Source organism: Phlebotomus papatasi, unplaced genomic scaffold (genome assembly GCF_024763615.1).
Source record: "Phlebotomus papatasi isolate M1 unplaced genomic scaffold, Ppap_2.1 HiC_scaffold_247, whole genome shotgun sequence".
In the NCBI taxonomy this organism is placed as follows: domain Eukaryota; kingdom Metazoa; phylum Arthropoda; class Insecta; order Diptera; family Psychodidae; genus Phlebotomus; species Phlebotomus papatasi.
In genome coordinates, this window is record NW_026604482.1 from 4,622 (window position 1) to 18,603 (window position 13,982).

At 34.8% G+C, this 13,982-nt stretch overlaps 2 protein-coding genes across 2 annotated transcripts; one reads left to right on the forward strand and one right to left on the reverse strand.

The window, feature by feature from the left end:
* Positions 1–378: 378 nt before the first annotated feature.
* LOC129809020 (uncharacterized) lies at positions 379–5,357 on the reverse strand. Its single transcript, XM_055858876.1, has 2 exons — positions 5,353–5,357; positions 379–904 (listed from the first exon to the last, which is right to left on the reverse strand). Exons 1-2 carry the CDS (start codon positions 5,355–5,357, stop codon positions 379–381), a joined length of 531 nt encoding a protein of 176 aa, XP_055714851.1.
* Positions 5,358–5,453: 96 nt separating this feature from the next.
* On the forward strand, positions 5,454–6,425 carry LOC129809021 (uncharacterized). Its single transcript, XM_055858878.1, has 2 exons — positions 5,454–5,623; positions 5,701–6,425. Exons 1-2 carry the CDS (start codon positions 5,569–5,571, stop codon positions 6,327–6,329), a joined length of 684 nt encoding a protein of 227 aa, XP_055714853.1. The 5' UTR covers positions 5,454–5,568; the 3' UTR covers positions 6,330–6,425.
* The last annotated feature ends 7,557 nt before the right edge of the window (positions 6,426–13,982 follow it).

Genomic DNA, 13,982 nt, shown 5'->3' on the forward strand with positions numbered 1-13,982 from the left:
AGAATGCATGCAAATTCTCTCAGTCCATCAAAATCCTAAATATTGTGATTTAAATTCAAATTTTACATTTGTTATAAGAAATTTGATTCAAAATTACAAAATGTCTCAACTTCAATTCGAAAACGAATTTGCATTCAATCCGAGTTTGCTCACGATAAGAATCTCTACTTCAATAAGCTTATTTAGGCTATTCTTGCTTTTCCCAAAGAAGTAATATAAAATATGTTGGGGGACAACAGAAACAATTATGTTTCCAAATTTTTGCTCAAAAACAGCCGGATATTATGCTTGCAAAAAATTATTTTATTTTGACATTGCTTTCATTCATCCAACGTTATAATTTTCGGAAACTCTTTACTTTTCTTTTCAGGCGACGAATTAGGGAGCAGCCTCGGTAACAGTGGTGGCGGTTTCAGTGGCAACATCGGTGGCGGTATTAGCAGCATCGGTGGCAACATCGGTAGCGGTGCCAGCGGCATCGGTGGCAACATCGGTAGCGGTGCCAGCGGCATCGGTGGCAACATCGGTAGCGGTACCAGCGGCATCGGTGGCAACATCGGTAGCGGTACCAGCGGCATCGGTGACAGTATCAGCAACTCCGCTGATAGTGGAGGTCAATTGATCAAGAGTCGCTTGGATACTCTCAGTTACGGTTCCCACAACATCAGCAACACCAGTAACCACACCATCTACAACATCAAGAACCACTTCCACAGTGTTTCCAGCAAGATCGGTGATTTGGACCACGAGATTTCCAGCAGAATCAGTAACAGCCTGAAGGGTGTTTCCAGCAGCATCGGTGATACCAGACAGAACTCCGTTAAGCTGATCAGCAAGGCCTTGAACAGCTTCGGTTATTCCTCCCACAACACCAATAGCAGTGTCTACACTACTCCATAGGGAACTGATTGATAATTAATTAATTAATTTATTTATTTAAAAATATTTTTTATTTGAAAAATTGAATTGGAATATGATAAAAATCACGAATATATTGCATATGTATTAAAAGATTTTAGCGAAAATTCTTTAAACACGAAAAGGTCAGAATTTCATGCCACCTCCTTGACCAAAGAGTTCGTCTAAAAATGACTCAAAATACACATATAAATATTATATAATATAATATTTATACAACAAAATGCAGAAATAAGAACTATTATTGTTGAATAGGGGGACGAAAGGAATAAGTAAGTGAATAGGGGAAAGTCGTCTGCCTTTAAATGCAGCGGCCTTCAAATGTTGCGATTTTTTCGTTGTTCTCAAAAGCATAAATTATATTCTATTAACTATTAGGTAGCTATCCATCATCCTCACAAATCATCAAAAAATGGAGAGCCTAGCTCCTATTTCCTAGATGCTAGATCAAAAAAAAAAAATGAAAATGAGCTCTAAACTGTAATTTTGATGTTCCACAATTCATGTGATTTTTCATAGTAAAAATCATTTTACAAATAAATCTTCCGTTGTGACACATAGAAGGTTAATCAGGCTTAATATTTCTGTTAATACATTTTGGTTCAGATGACACAATTTTTGTGCAAATATCACCCTGTAGCAGCCTTTAAATGCTAATGTTGTGTGCCTTTAAATCCTATCTTTCCATACATCAAAACATGTGAAATCGAACTCCTACTTTTCTCTGACGAACGTCATACAAATACTTATAACCTGGTATCTTGCTCCGGCCGGGATGTTTCAAGTTGACAATTTTCAACTTCAATGGCTTTTTCTTCCAAATTTTCAAATGTAAAACAGTGCTTCAGAAAAATGTGAAGAAAAGTTATTGTGTAATGTCTTTTGACTGCAGTGATGATTTTAGTGAGTGCGTTAGGCTTCAACCTAATCACTTACAGCCCATTTAGTTTTATTGATTCAATATTCTCAGTGAAAAAAAAACATTTAAAGGCAGCTGCCTCGCGTTTGAAGGCAGACTATGCCAGCTGCCTTCATACAAATCGACATCACTTTTTTAATTTCCTCAGAAGGAAAAACTGAGGACTTGCAAGTTCTAAATGAGGTAATCATATACGCCGAATGAACAAGAGAATTTTTTGGTGTAGTAGAAAATATAATCCATTTTGTGGATTTTTCAGAAAAAAAATCTTAAATTTGGAACTCCATTTTTCGTTTGATGGCAGACGACTTTCCCCTATATACTTTCGCCTTGTCTTTTCTCGAGCTTCTTACATTCATTATAAAGGCTTTAGCTAATTTTTTAAAGAATTTTTTTTAATTGAGTCAAAATTGACACAGGCATCCTGAAAAAAATCTATTTTACAAATCGCACATCTAAATGACAATTTTTCTAGGAATATCAATAAGTACTTTTTCATCTAACAATTATCCAAGTATTAGTAAAAAAAATCATTGGTAGTTTTAGCCTGCCACTGTTTCAGTGTTTATCATGTTATTTAACCCTCTAACGGTGTTTCTTTAATATCCAAAAAAGTAGTTAAATAATTTTGTCTAGGGTAATTAATGGTCCACTGAACTCAAAAATACCATCCATTCTTCATTATCTCTTTGCGTGTAAAATTATTCAAAAATCGGTACTTAATCGGTTCATTACTGATGAAGACCGATGTAGCCGGGATCGAAATTGCAATACCTTTCTAAAAAATCCAAATTTAACCAAATCGGTTGAAAAATGGTCCCTCTAAAGTGGTTGACCTTTGACCTTTAATAATTCAAAATGGAAAATTTTCCGGTCATAGGTATGTTTGGGCGAAATGCTCGCCTGGATTAGCTCTAAAACATATCCGAAAATCATTGAAAAAGCTTGGGCCAATTTTGAGAGAAACCAAAAAAATATGGTTTTTAGAGGGTCAGAGAGGGGGGTGGGGAGGGGAAAAAAAACTTCGGGAGATTTTGTTTTTTATTGGGGGTCATCGACGACTGGAAGTCGATATCTCTTACCGTTTAAGCTCTAGAACAGTGACAAGTTGAAAAAAGACGATTATATAACTGCTCTCTCTTTGAGTTCGAGCAATAAATAAATAAATACACAAATAGAAGGAGAGAGTGTACACTGTACAGTGATGGAAATAAGTATAATTCCACCCCTTAATCCTTAAAGAAACTCAGCAAAAAAAGAAATGTCAATAAAAATTCATACGTAGACCACAAAGTCCTTTCATGCCAACATAAAAAATCGACATTTTGATTTTTTATTCTAAGTATTTTTAGAAATATAATAGAATTTTGTTTTTTAGGCTGGAAATAAGTATAATTCCACTCAATAAATTGAGCGCTAGCGTATTTATTTTGACCAAATTTAGATTATTATTTTTTAATAATTTCATTTTTAATTAAAATTAATAAATTAAGTTCCATTTTCTAAAGTTTTGCATTAATTTTTGCCGAGATATCGTGGGAAAAATGTTTAACGAACAAAAATAAAGGAAACATTAAAGTCTTGGTGGCGATGAATGTTAGGAACTAAGAAAAATGACTAGGTCCTATCAGATAATTGTCAAATTTATCAATATATCTGCCTTACATGCCTTTTAAGGTACCCCAAGGGTCTAAAATCGTCTGTTGTTAAGAGTCCAAACGAGCAATGTGCCTCTAACAGTGTTGCTTTTCAGTCGAAAAAAGGATTTTTCCGCCAAAATCCGATTGTAATACGATGCTTTCGGTTTAGTCTGGTTATGTCCTGATGATTTTGTCCCAAAATGGCATGCGTAAGATTTCGATCAATACCAAACTTAAGGTCCCCCGACCCCCCTGACCCGAGCTATAAGGGTCCAAAAAAAATTTCTTAAAATGGCCATAACTCCGGTTCTAATTGTCAGAATTTAAAAACAGAGGGCTTTTTAGAAAGCTCTCGTGAAATTCCACATCCCCTTCTAACATGACAAGTTCATAAAACCACCGCTAGGTGCGCTCTTATTAAAATGAAGATTTTTCAATTTTCTAAATTAAATAACTCAAAAATTCCATTGTGCATCGGGCTGAAATTTTAGTATGTTATAGCCGCAGATTATAACTATCAAACAAAAAAATACTTAAGTCGATCCATAACCCCTGACCCTAGCTATAAGGGGTCAAATTTCGAATATTGACCGGCCTCTATCTTCGGTTCTAATTAAGATTTTGACCTAAGTTTTGGGTTTTTGGTTTCGTCTCGATGAGCACTTTCAGATGGAAGTTCAAAAATTCACCACAGGTGGCGCTGTGATAGCGTCAAAATTCATCGAAATTCAAAGTCATTTTTCTCAAAAATTCCTTTGTGCAAGTTAATGAAATTTTAGAGTGTTGTAGTCTAGTCTATGGTGTTTCCAAAATTGGACGTAAGTGCTCTGTGGTTATAATAGAACCGGAGATATGAGGGGTCAAAGTTCACGAAATTCAAAAAATCATATCTCTGGTTCTATTTGACCGATTTTTATGAATGAGGGCCTAAACGAAAGATCTCATCAAATGCTACAACTTTCTAAAACATTTTAACTTCGTGGCACCAACACCAGGGGCGCCACAGTCGAAAAACCAATTTCAACATCACATAACCTCAATTATCTCGACACGTGCTTAACCTATTTTGATGATTACTTCGACATAATTGTAGAGGACATTTGTTTCTATATCAGATCAGATAATGCGATCTGTCCGATTTTGCCGTTTAAGTGTGAAAAAATTGATTTTTCCCATAATAACGCTTTGAAATCCCTCAGATGCCATTTTAACTGCCTCTACTCCACCAAGACACTTAAAATAGAGTTTTAAATAGAAAGTCTCACAAAATACAACAATTCTTTGATATAGTTGAAGTTCATCAAATGAACACTTGGGGCGTTCTGGTCGAAAAAATGAGTTCAGAAACAACCTCGAATATCTCGTTTTCAGAGTAATCAATGAGATCTATTTTATGGAAAGATTATAGAGAACATTCTGGTCTACATTTCACCCATATATCACTTTTGTGCCAGTTCTTCCAAATCCTTGATATTTTGGTTTAAATACAAAATTTGTATAATTTCACGAATTTGATTCAAGATAACTGAATGGCGTCCCCCAACTTCAGCTCTAAATCGAATTTGCATGCATTCGGAGTTAGCTCACGTTAAGAATCTCACCCACATAAACCGGTTAGGATTATCTGTCCCTTTTATATAAAAATTGTTTATCTCGTCATTTATTATTATTTGAATTGTGAATTTTATTTATTTATCATTAGGTTGGTTTATTAGTTCTCTGACTTCAATTAGAGAATTTATTTTTCACATATGAGTATTCCAAAGCAATTGATGTTTGAAAGTTATGCAATTGGATCGGCGGAAGCAGAGTATCTAAGAGAATCAATGAAAAGATGTTTTATTAAAATTTTCTTAAACATCTTAAAATGCGCACATCATTGTCCTTGACTTGTAATTACGGCAGAATTTTGAAAAATATTTTGATAGTTGTTATATATCACCAACGTTAACACAGATGGTGTTTAGTGCAAAAATTTGGTGTTTTGTGACGTGCGAAGATTCATCAAGCACCTCTGGAGGAAGTATAAAAGCCCGCTGTGAATCGATCCAAAGCATCATTAGCAAGTTCTAGCTAAAGTATTCAGTCAAGATGCGTTTCCTGCTTGTGACTCTCTGCGTAGCCGTGGTGTTCGCACCAGCCCTTGGTAAAACCTTTAAATAAGGATATTTTTTAGGTTCCAGTTTCAAATACTTGTTTTCTTATTTTTTATTATTTTTTTAGGAAAACCTTTTGGGGACCTTTTTGGAGGAATTACTGATACTCTTGGAGGACTTGCTGATACCGCTGGAGACCTTGTCGAAACTGGCTTAAATACTGTTACAGATGTTGCGGAAGGAGTAGTAGACACTGCTACTGGTGTTGTGGGGGGAGTAACTGAAACTGTTCAAGGCCTTGCTGATCAGGTTACCGGAGTTCTGTCTGGTATCACCGATGCTGCTGGAAACACCCTTCAGGCTGTTACTGATTCTGCTGGAAATCTCGTGGTCCAAATCACCGATCTTGCTGGAAACACTGTGGAAGTGGTTCTTGATGTTGTAGATGGTGTGGTTACTGGTGTTGCTGATGTTGTGGGAACCGTAACTGAGAGTATCCAAGCGACTCTTGATCAATTGACCTCCACTATCAGCGGAGCTGCTGATACTGTCACCGATGCCGCTGGTACCGCTACCGATGTTGCCACCGATGCCGCTGGTACCGCTACCGATGTTGCCACCGATGCCGCTGGCACCGCTACCGATGTTGCCACCGATGCCGCTGGCACCGCTACCGATGTTGCCACCGATGCTGCTAATACCGCCACCGATGTTGCCACTGAAACCGCCACCACTGTTACCGAGGCTGCTCCCTAATTCCTCGCCTGAAAAGAAAAGTAAAGAGTTTCCGAAAATTATAACGTTGGATGAATGAAAGCAATGTCAAAATAAAATAATTTTTTGCAAGCATAATATCCGGCTGTTTTTGAGCAAAAATTTGGAAACATAATTGTTTCTGTGGTCCCCCAACATATTTTATATTACTTCTTTGGGAAAAGCAAGAATAGCCTAAATAAGCTTATTGAAGTAGAGATTCTTATCGTGAGCAAACTAGGATTGAATGCAAATTCGTTTTCGAATTGAAGTTGAGACATTTTGTAATTTTTAATCAAATTTCTTATGACAAATGTAAAATTTGAATTTAAATCACAATATTTAGGATTTTGATGGACTGAGAGAATTTGCATGCATTCTGAGGTAGCTCAAATTAAGAATCTCACCTATATTAAGCTGACATAGGCTTATCACTAGTTTTTCTATATAGATTTACACACTTTCACTCAAAAATAGATTATACAATATTATGACTTGTTTATGGATCTAAAAGCATTTACAGTAGACTTTCGCTCAATCAGCTCTTTTTCAATCGGGCGCAAAATTTTGTTGACAGTTTTTACGTTTGATTTTAAAGAAAATTTATTTAAATTCGCTGTAGTTCGTCTTGTTTTATCGTGATTCTTTATATTTGAGTGCTTTTTGTGGAATTTACAATGATTTTGGTGCCCAAGTCACACTTACGACTAAGGTCCAGAGACGACTAAGCTAGTTCATAGCCAAGTCAGTTCCTGACACACTACGAACGATGATTAACATTTACTGGTACCTACAATACATAACTTTTGTGAGTTTTTATGCATATATTTCTACTGAAATGCACTAAGACTCTTCTGAAAATGAAACTATTTGTAATATCATGTCTCAGTACACGTGCAATAATTATTGTTAATTACAATTATTTGTGAGGTGGAAGCTAACTCACGACTTAAGTCAATTTCTACGATTCTAGTGAATAATTCTTATTGTTATAAGTGAATTGTCAAGTAAATTTACAAGTGGTTTCATTTTCAAAGGAGTACTAGTGCATTTCAGTAGAAATATCTGCAGAAAACCCACGAAAGTTATGTTTTGTGAGTGCCAGTAAACGTTAAGCCTCGTTTGTAGTGTGTCAGGAACTGACTTGGCTATGAACGAGTTTAGTCGTTTCTGGACTTTAGTTGTAAGTGTGTCTAGGGCATAATGGAACAAGTCTATGGTAGTGTTAATGATAGCCACTGTGGGGTGGTCCAAGCCACCCCCAATTTGTGTGTTTGTTCGTTGTCCCCTGCCCCTTGTGGAGCAGAAGATTTGATGTCGGCAAGTCCGCTTGCCATTGACGTGACCCGTTTCTGGGCAAGACATACTTTATTTTTTTAAAGCCTCGACACGGTTAATAATAGATGGCTGCCTTACTGCTGTGGTCTTTTTGGACCTATCGAAGGCCTCTGACACCGGTGAGCTACTCAATACTCTTGGATAAGCTAGAATGCTTGGGTTTCCGTGGTCTGACTCTGAATTAAGATTGGAGATCTGTGCGGTGATCCTGTGGGGGTGACATCTGGGTTGCCTCAAGGCAGTGTCTTGGGACCTCTGCTCTTTAACATCTACATCAATGTAAATGCAAAGTGTGATCTGGATCTGCATGGTAAACTAACAGCTTTTGCTGACGATATTTCAATCATTTACTCAGGTAGGTCTTGGGAAGATGTCGACGGGTTGATAGGGAATGATATGACGGTTGTGCGTAGATGGCTGGACTGTCACCAGATGATACTCAAAGTGATTGTGTTGGTACATGTTGCTCTTCTCAATGTTTTGTAATTCCATATGAGTAGTACCAATGTATTACAGTGACTGTGTGGATTAACGTACCTCTTGCATTTCAATATGGATTATCGTGCCTCTTCAATGCATGTGTGTACGTGTGGATGCTTACAAGTAATCAGCTGACTTCTTTTCTCAGAATTTTTGATCACACTTTTGATTTTTCCATATGCTAGAATAATTATATACATTTTTAGAACTTATACATGCATACACAATGAAAAAAACGCAGAGGTGCGATAATCCATAGTGAATTTAAAGAGGTAAGATAATCCATAGAGACGCTGAATGAGTGGAAGAGGTACGATAATCCATACAGACGCTGAATGAGTGCTGTTGCATATAAAAGTATCAAGTGATTTCCCCCTTCTCACAACAAACTCGTCAAATTTCTTCAACAGATCGCCATAATGTCTGACAAATGCAATGGTTTATTAAAATGAAATATAATTAAATGGCGAAGTTTTTGATTTTACAATATATTCAAATTGAGAGTAAGTTATGGAAACAAAAATGAAGCATAAATAGGTGAACAGATAATTCTAACAAGTACAGGTTTAAAAAACATGGAAAATAATTTTAAGTTTGTTTTATTTATTATAAAGAAAGCATATAAAAATATATTATAAACATGTTGTGAACATGAATGATCATATTCGTATCAAAGATTTTATTTACATTATACATGTCTATTGTACAATATTTCACAAAACAAACGAAAATAATTAATAGGAGGCCGTAAATCTCGTGGTTGAGTAAACCAAGTTAAATCCAAAACAGATAAGGAATTATTTTTACATGTAGATTCATATTGATTCCAATATTCATGTATATAATAGCGTACAGAATTATTGTAGACAAAAGTGAATTGAATAAATTCATTTAATATTAATAATTTACAAAATTCTTCTTGAGTAAGAACTATAGTTTCTTTTTTCTGAGACATTAAAATGCAAGTGTTTTTATTAAAAATCATAAACCCAATTAAAATCGAAAGATCATTTTCGCTTTGAAAGAAAAAATCAGATGCTTTTTTCACATTATTAGTTGTTGTATTAAAACATTCAAGTATTTCATTTTTTTTTGCAATCAAAGAATTCCATAGATTTTGAGTAAAATTAATTGAATCCACTGTAGTGAAACTTGTTGTTGAAATACGCAAAATTGGTGTAAAATCTTTAGAAGAAAATCCAATAGTCGTATGTGTAGTTTTCAGATCATTTAAAAAAGGGACAGATAATCCTAACCGGCTTATGTAGGTGAGATTCTTAACGTGAGCTAACTCGGAGTGCATGCAAATTCGATTTAGAGCTGAAGTTGGGAGACGCCATTCAGTTATCTTGAATCAAATTCGTGAAATTATACAAATTTTGTATTTAAACCAAAATATCAAGGATTTGGATGAACTGATAGAAATGTGATATATGGATGAAATGTAGACCAGAATGTTCTCTATAATTTTCCCATAGAACATGATCTCATCGATTACTCAGAAGCCAAGATAAGCGCGGTTTTTTGTTTCTTAACTCGTTTTTTCATCCAGAGTGCCCCAAGTAGTCATTTGTTGAGCTTCAACTATTTCAAAGAATTGTTGTATTTTGTGGGACTTTCCATTTAAAACCCTATTTTAAGTGTCTTGGTGGAGTAGAGGCAGTCAAATTGGCATCTGAGTGATTTCAAAGCGTTTTTATGGGAAAAATCATTTTTTTCACACTTAAACGGCAAAATCGGAGTGATAGCGTAGTCTGAGCGGAAAATGATGTATGGACGAAATGTAGAGACAAATGTGTTCTACAATTGTGTCGAAGTAATCATCAAAATCGGTTTAGCGACAGTCGAGATAATTGAGGTTATGTGATATTGAAATTGGTTTTTCGACTGTGGCGCCCCTGGTGTTGGTCCCACGAAGTTCAAATATTCTAGAAAGTTGTAGCATTTGGTGAGATCTTTCGTTTAAGCCCTCATTCATCAAAATCGGTCACATAGAACCGGAGATATGATTTTTTGAATTTCGTGAACTTTGACCCCTCATATCTCCGGTCCTGTTTTAACCACAGCGCGCATACGCACCATTTTGGAAACGTCCTAGACTGGACTACAACATACTAAAATTTCATTAACTTGCACAATGCCGTTTTTGAGAAAAGTGACTTTGAATTTCGATGAATTTTGACGCTATCACAGCGCCACCTGTGGTGACTTTTTGAACTTCCATCTGAAAGTGCTCATCGAGACGAAACCAAAAAGGTAAAATTTAGGTCGCTATGTTAATTAGAACCGGAGATAGAGGCCGGTCAATGTTCGAACTTTGACCCCTTATAGCTCGGGTCAGGGGTTATGGATCGACTTAAGGTTTTTTTTGTTTGATAGGTATAATCAACGGCTACAACATACTAAATTTTCAGCCCGATGCACAATGGAATTTTTGAGTTATTTAACTTTTAAGATTTAAAAATTTTCTTTTTAAAAAAAGCGCCCCTAGCGGTGGTTTTATGAACTTGCGATGTTAGAAGGGGAAGTGGCATTTCACGAGAGCTTTCCAAAAAGCCCTCACTTTTTAAATTCTGACAATTAGAACCAGAGTTATGGCCATTTTAAGAAATTTTTTTTGGACCCTTATAGCTCGGGTCAGGGGGGTCGGGGGACCTTAAGTTTGGTATTGATGGAAAGCTCTAAGGCCCAGCTATAACATACTAAAATTTGAGTCCGCTGAATGCCATAGGGGCGGAGGTATTGAGAAAACAAAAAAAGGGGGGTCTTCAAAATGGCGGAAGGAGGGGTGGGGGGTGGGGGGTCTATGCACCAAGTTGCAATTTTCACCCGATATATAACCTTTGCCGAAAACCGCAAGTCGATATCTTTTTTAGTTTAGGAGCTATTAAGCTCCAAAGAGCGGCCGGCCGGCCGGGAACGTAACTTAGCCACATATATATTCGGAATCAGGAAGTGGCGAAACACATTTTGGCCAAATTTGAGGTCGATCGGACGACATGAAATTTTGTTAGGATTATAGTAGGTGAGATTTTGTTAAGAATCTCACCTAATATGTATAGCCACATAGGATGAAATCTTCCTTTCCTGTTCCGTTCAAAAATTTCTTTTGTTTATCTGATGAGTTCTTAAAAATAAAATAAATATTTAGAATCTAAATATTTTAATATATATATATATATATATATATATATAATATCATACCAACTGTTTCTTTATGCGAGTATTACTCTTTGCGTTCTCCATATCTTCGATTTCTTTAAAATTCTTATTCATAAAAAAACACACCTTTATCTTTCAACTATTAAGAATAAACTAATTTATTTCGCTTAATGGAATGCTATTTAAACCAGAAATAGTATAATTTTTTTATCAATTTATCATTTCTCTGTAAGTTTTCCCCAAATTGATCAACAAATTCAGTCATTGATAAACCTAGTGATTTGTATAATGCATAAATACAACAATAATACCCACACAATGAAGAAAAGGGGTGTTGTATAATTTTTTTATTATGTACAGTTTTACCATTTGAATGTTTTTCTATAAATTTCTGTATATGAATATCCGATAATTTTCTTCCAAAAGAATCAAATAGCTCAGCGGGTTGTTTTCTAGAATGAATGGATATAGCAAACCAATGATGACCAGGTAAATTACTAGGATCTGTATTTATAATAATAATCCCATACGAAATTTTTTTAATTTTTGAAATCTGATCAATTGAATATACTCCTTTAAAATATTTCTTCGTATATTTGTTATGTGATAATTTTTTCTCGATCTCACGATTATTCAACATTTCAAATTTCTTTTAATTTTCGTTAAAATATATTGTTGTTATTTGTTCATCATATAAATTATAAATGAAAAAATTAAAATTTTGGGACTATTTATATACATTTAATTTATCTGTATGACACGTATCACATAGGGAATTAAATTATTATATTACGATTTATTATAATGACAATAGAAATTAAAAAAACATGTATTTCATATTTTCGAAAACTTAAGACATTTATTTATATTAGGACAAAATTATATTTCTGTTTTTATCTATTTCTAACTTTATGTCATACTCCGCATATACAATGCATGTTATTGTTTTTGATAAAGCTCTTGCGAATCGTCCTTCAATTCGTACTGTTCCTTGTTCAAGAAGTGATAAGCAGGAATCAGTGTAGGAATCAGGGTCCAAGTCAAATGCTAATAAGAAAAACCCATTCTTAAAATCTTCCCTTTTTATTTGGTGAGACCTAAAATCGTGGTGAATTCCTGTCCCATTAAACAATGTTTGATAAGCTCGTGCATAATGATCATGTTCAAAATTCATTTGAAGAGGTTGTGTTGGATACGGAATACCATTAACTAAGAGAATGAAGTCCGTCATATTGAAATGCTGGAAGTTGTATGGATTTAAAGATTTCGTACCATTGTATGCTGCGTTTTCAACCATTCCAAATATAATTCTTCGGGGGAGTACACCATGTATGATATTATCTAAGTTTATAGAATTAGAACCGGAACTTATTGTAACAGTTTTAATTTCTACTTTTTTGTAATGATAAACAGCATTTCGTTTTGTCAGTACTGCATTATGGGCCATTAGTATATTTGGATTAATCGTCAGTTGTTTAATATACATTGTAGCTTCCAATACTCTATATATTGAATTATCAGATGCATTTTCAATTATGAAAAATGCAGGTTTCTCAAGGGTTAATACCACCCGTAAATCTACATTGTTTATTAGAAACACTGGTTGATTTATTAGGTCACAATGCAGACGCCCCATAACTTCGACCACTTTGCTGTTTTTAAACAGTTCTTTTCTTTTTTCCAATCCTAAATTTCCTGTTAAATTATCCATTTTTCCATCATCACGATACCACCCACTATTCTGTAAAAAAGTATTCGTAGCATCTGTACCATAAGATAAAATTGTCTCGATATAACTTCGATAGTGATAATCCCCTTCATTTTGAGAAATAGTGGTTCCATTTAATGATAATGAACATGATCTGATTATTGAATGTAATATATTATTTGCAACGCCCGGCTGATTCTCGTCAGAATTTTTAAATTTTTCTCCATTGCTATTAAGCAATTGAATTTTAAATCTAATTTGTATGGATGAAAGATCTCTGTAGCAGTCACCATTTCCTACGGATAGAAATTCTATTACGGAAGGATTATCAAGGCTAGCTAGAGGTTGGTAAGAAACTTCATCTGATCGTAGGATTGCTGTTTGTATCGGTGGAGTATCGAAAATGTCCAATTCAGATTTCATGCACTCTTTGTAAGCCATTATGTAAAAATATCTAGAGTTCTTTCTTTTATATTTTTTTTCCTTTTATTAGAATTTTTCTTCGCTTTGGAAACTTTTGAGATAATTTTCCGTAATATATTATTTTTCTTTAAGGAACCGTCTTTCTTGAAATCACTTTGTCGAATGATTTTCTTTTTCGGTTTACCTGAATTTATACCTTTTCCTTTTATAGTATTTTTAATTTTTTTCATTGCTCTATCCTTTAAATTATCACGTGCTTCTAATCCTCGATCATATAATATATTTTTAATTGGCTTATTTGTTGTACCTATGTCTTGTAATACATTTATACCAGTTTTTATTGCCTGATCTTTGACTGCACTAAGTCCTGATTTAAAAATAGGTTTAAGAAATCGTAGTAGTCCACCAAATATTGAACCTAGTCCTCTACCTCTCTGAATTCCAAGATATGGAGATTTATAAATATTTCCAATTAGGCCCCCACCTGATTGATTCAGATAGTATGTTGTGTACGCGTTAACCATGTTGATAAATATGTGAAATCT

Coding starts and splice junctions, on each gene's coding strand:
- LOC129809021 (XM_055858878.1), top strand. CDS start 5,569: ATGCGTTTCCTGCTTGTGACTCTCTGCGTAGCCGTGGTGTTCGCACCA. Junction 5,624..5,700: donor GGTGTTCGCACCAGCCCTTG/GTAAAACCTTTA, acceptor TTATTTTTTTAG/GAAAACCTTTTGGGGACCTT.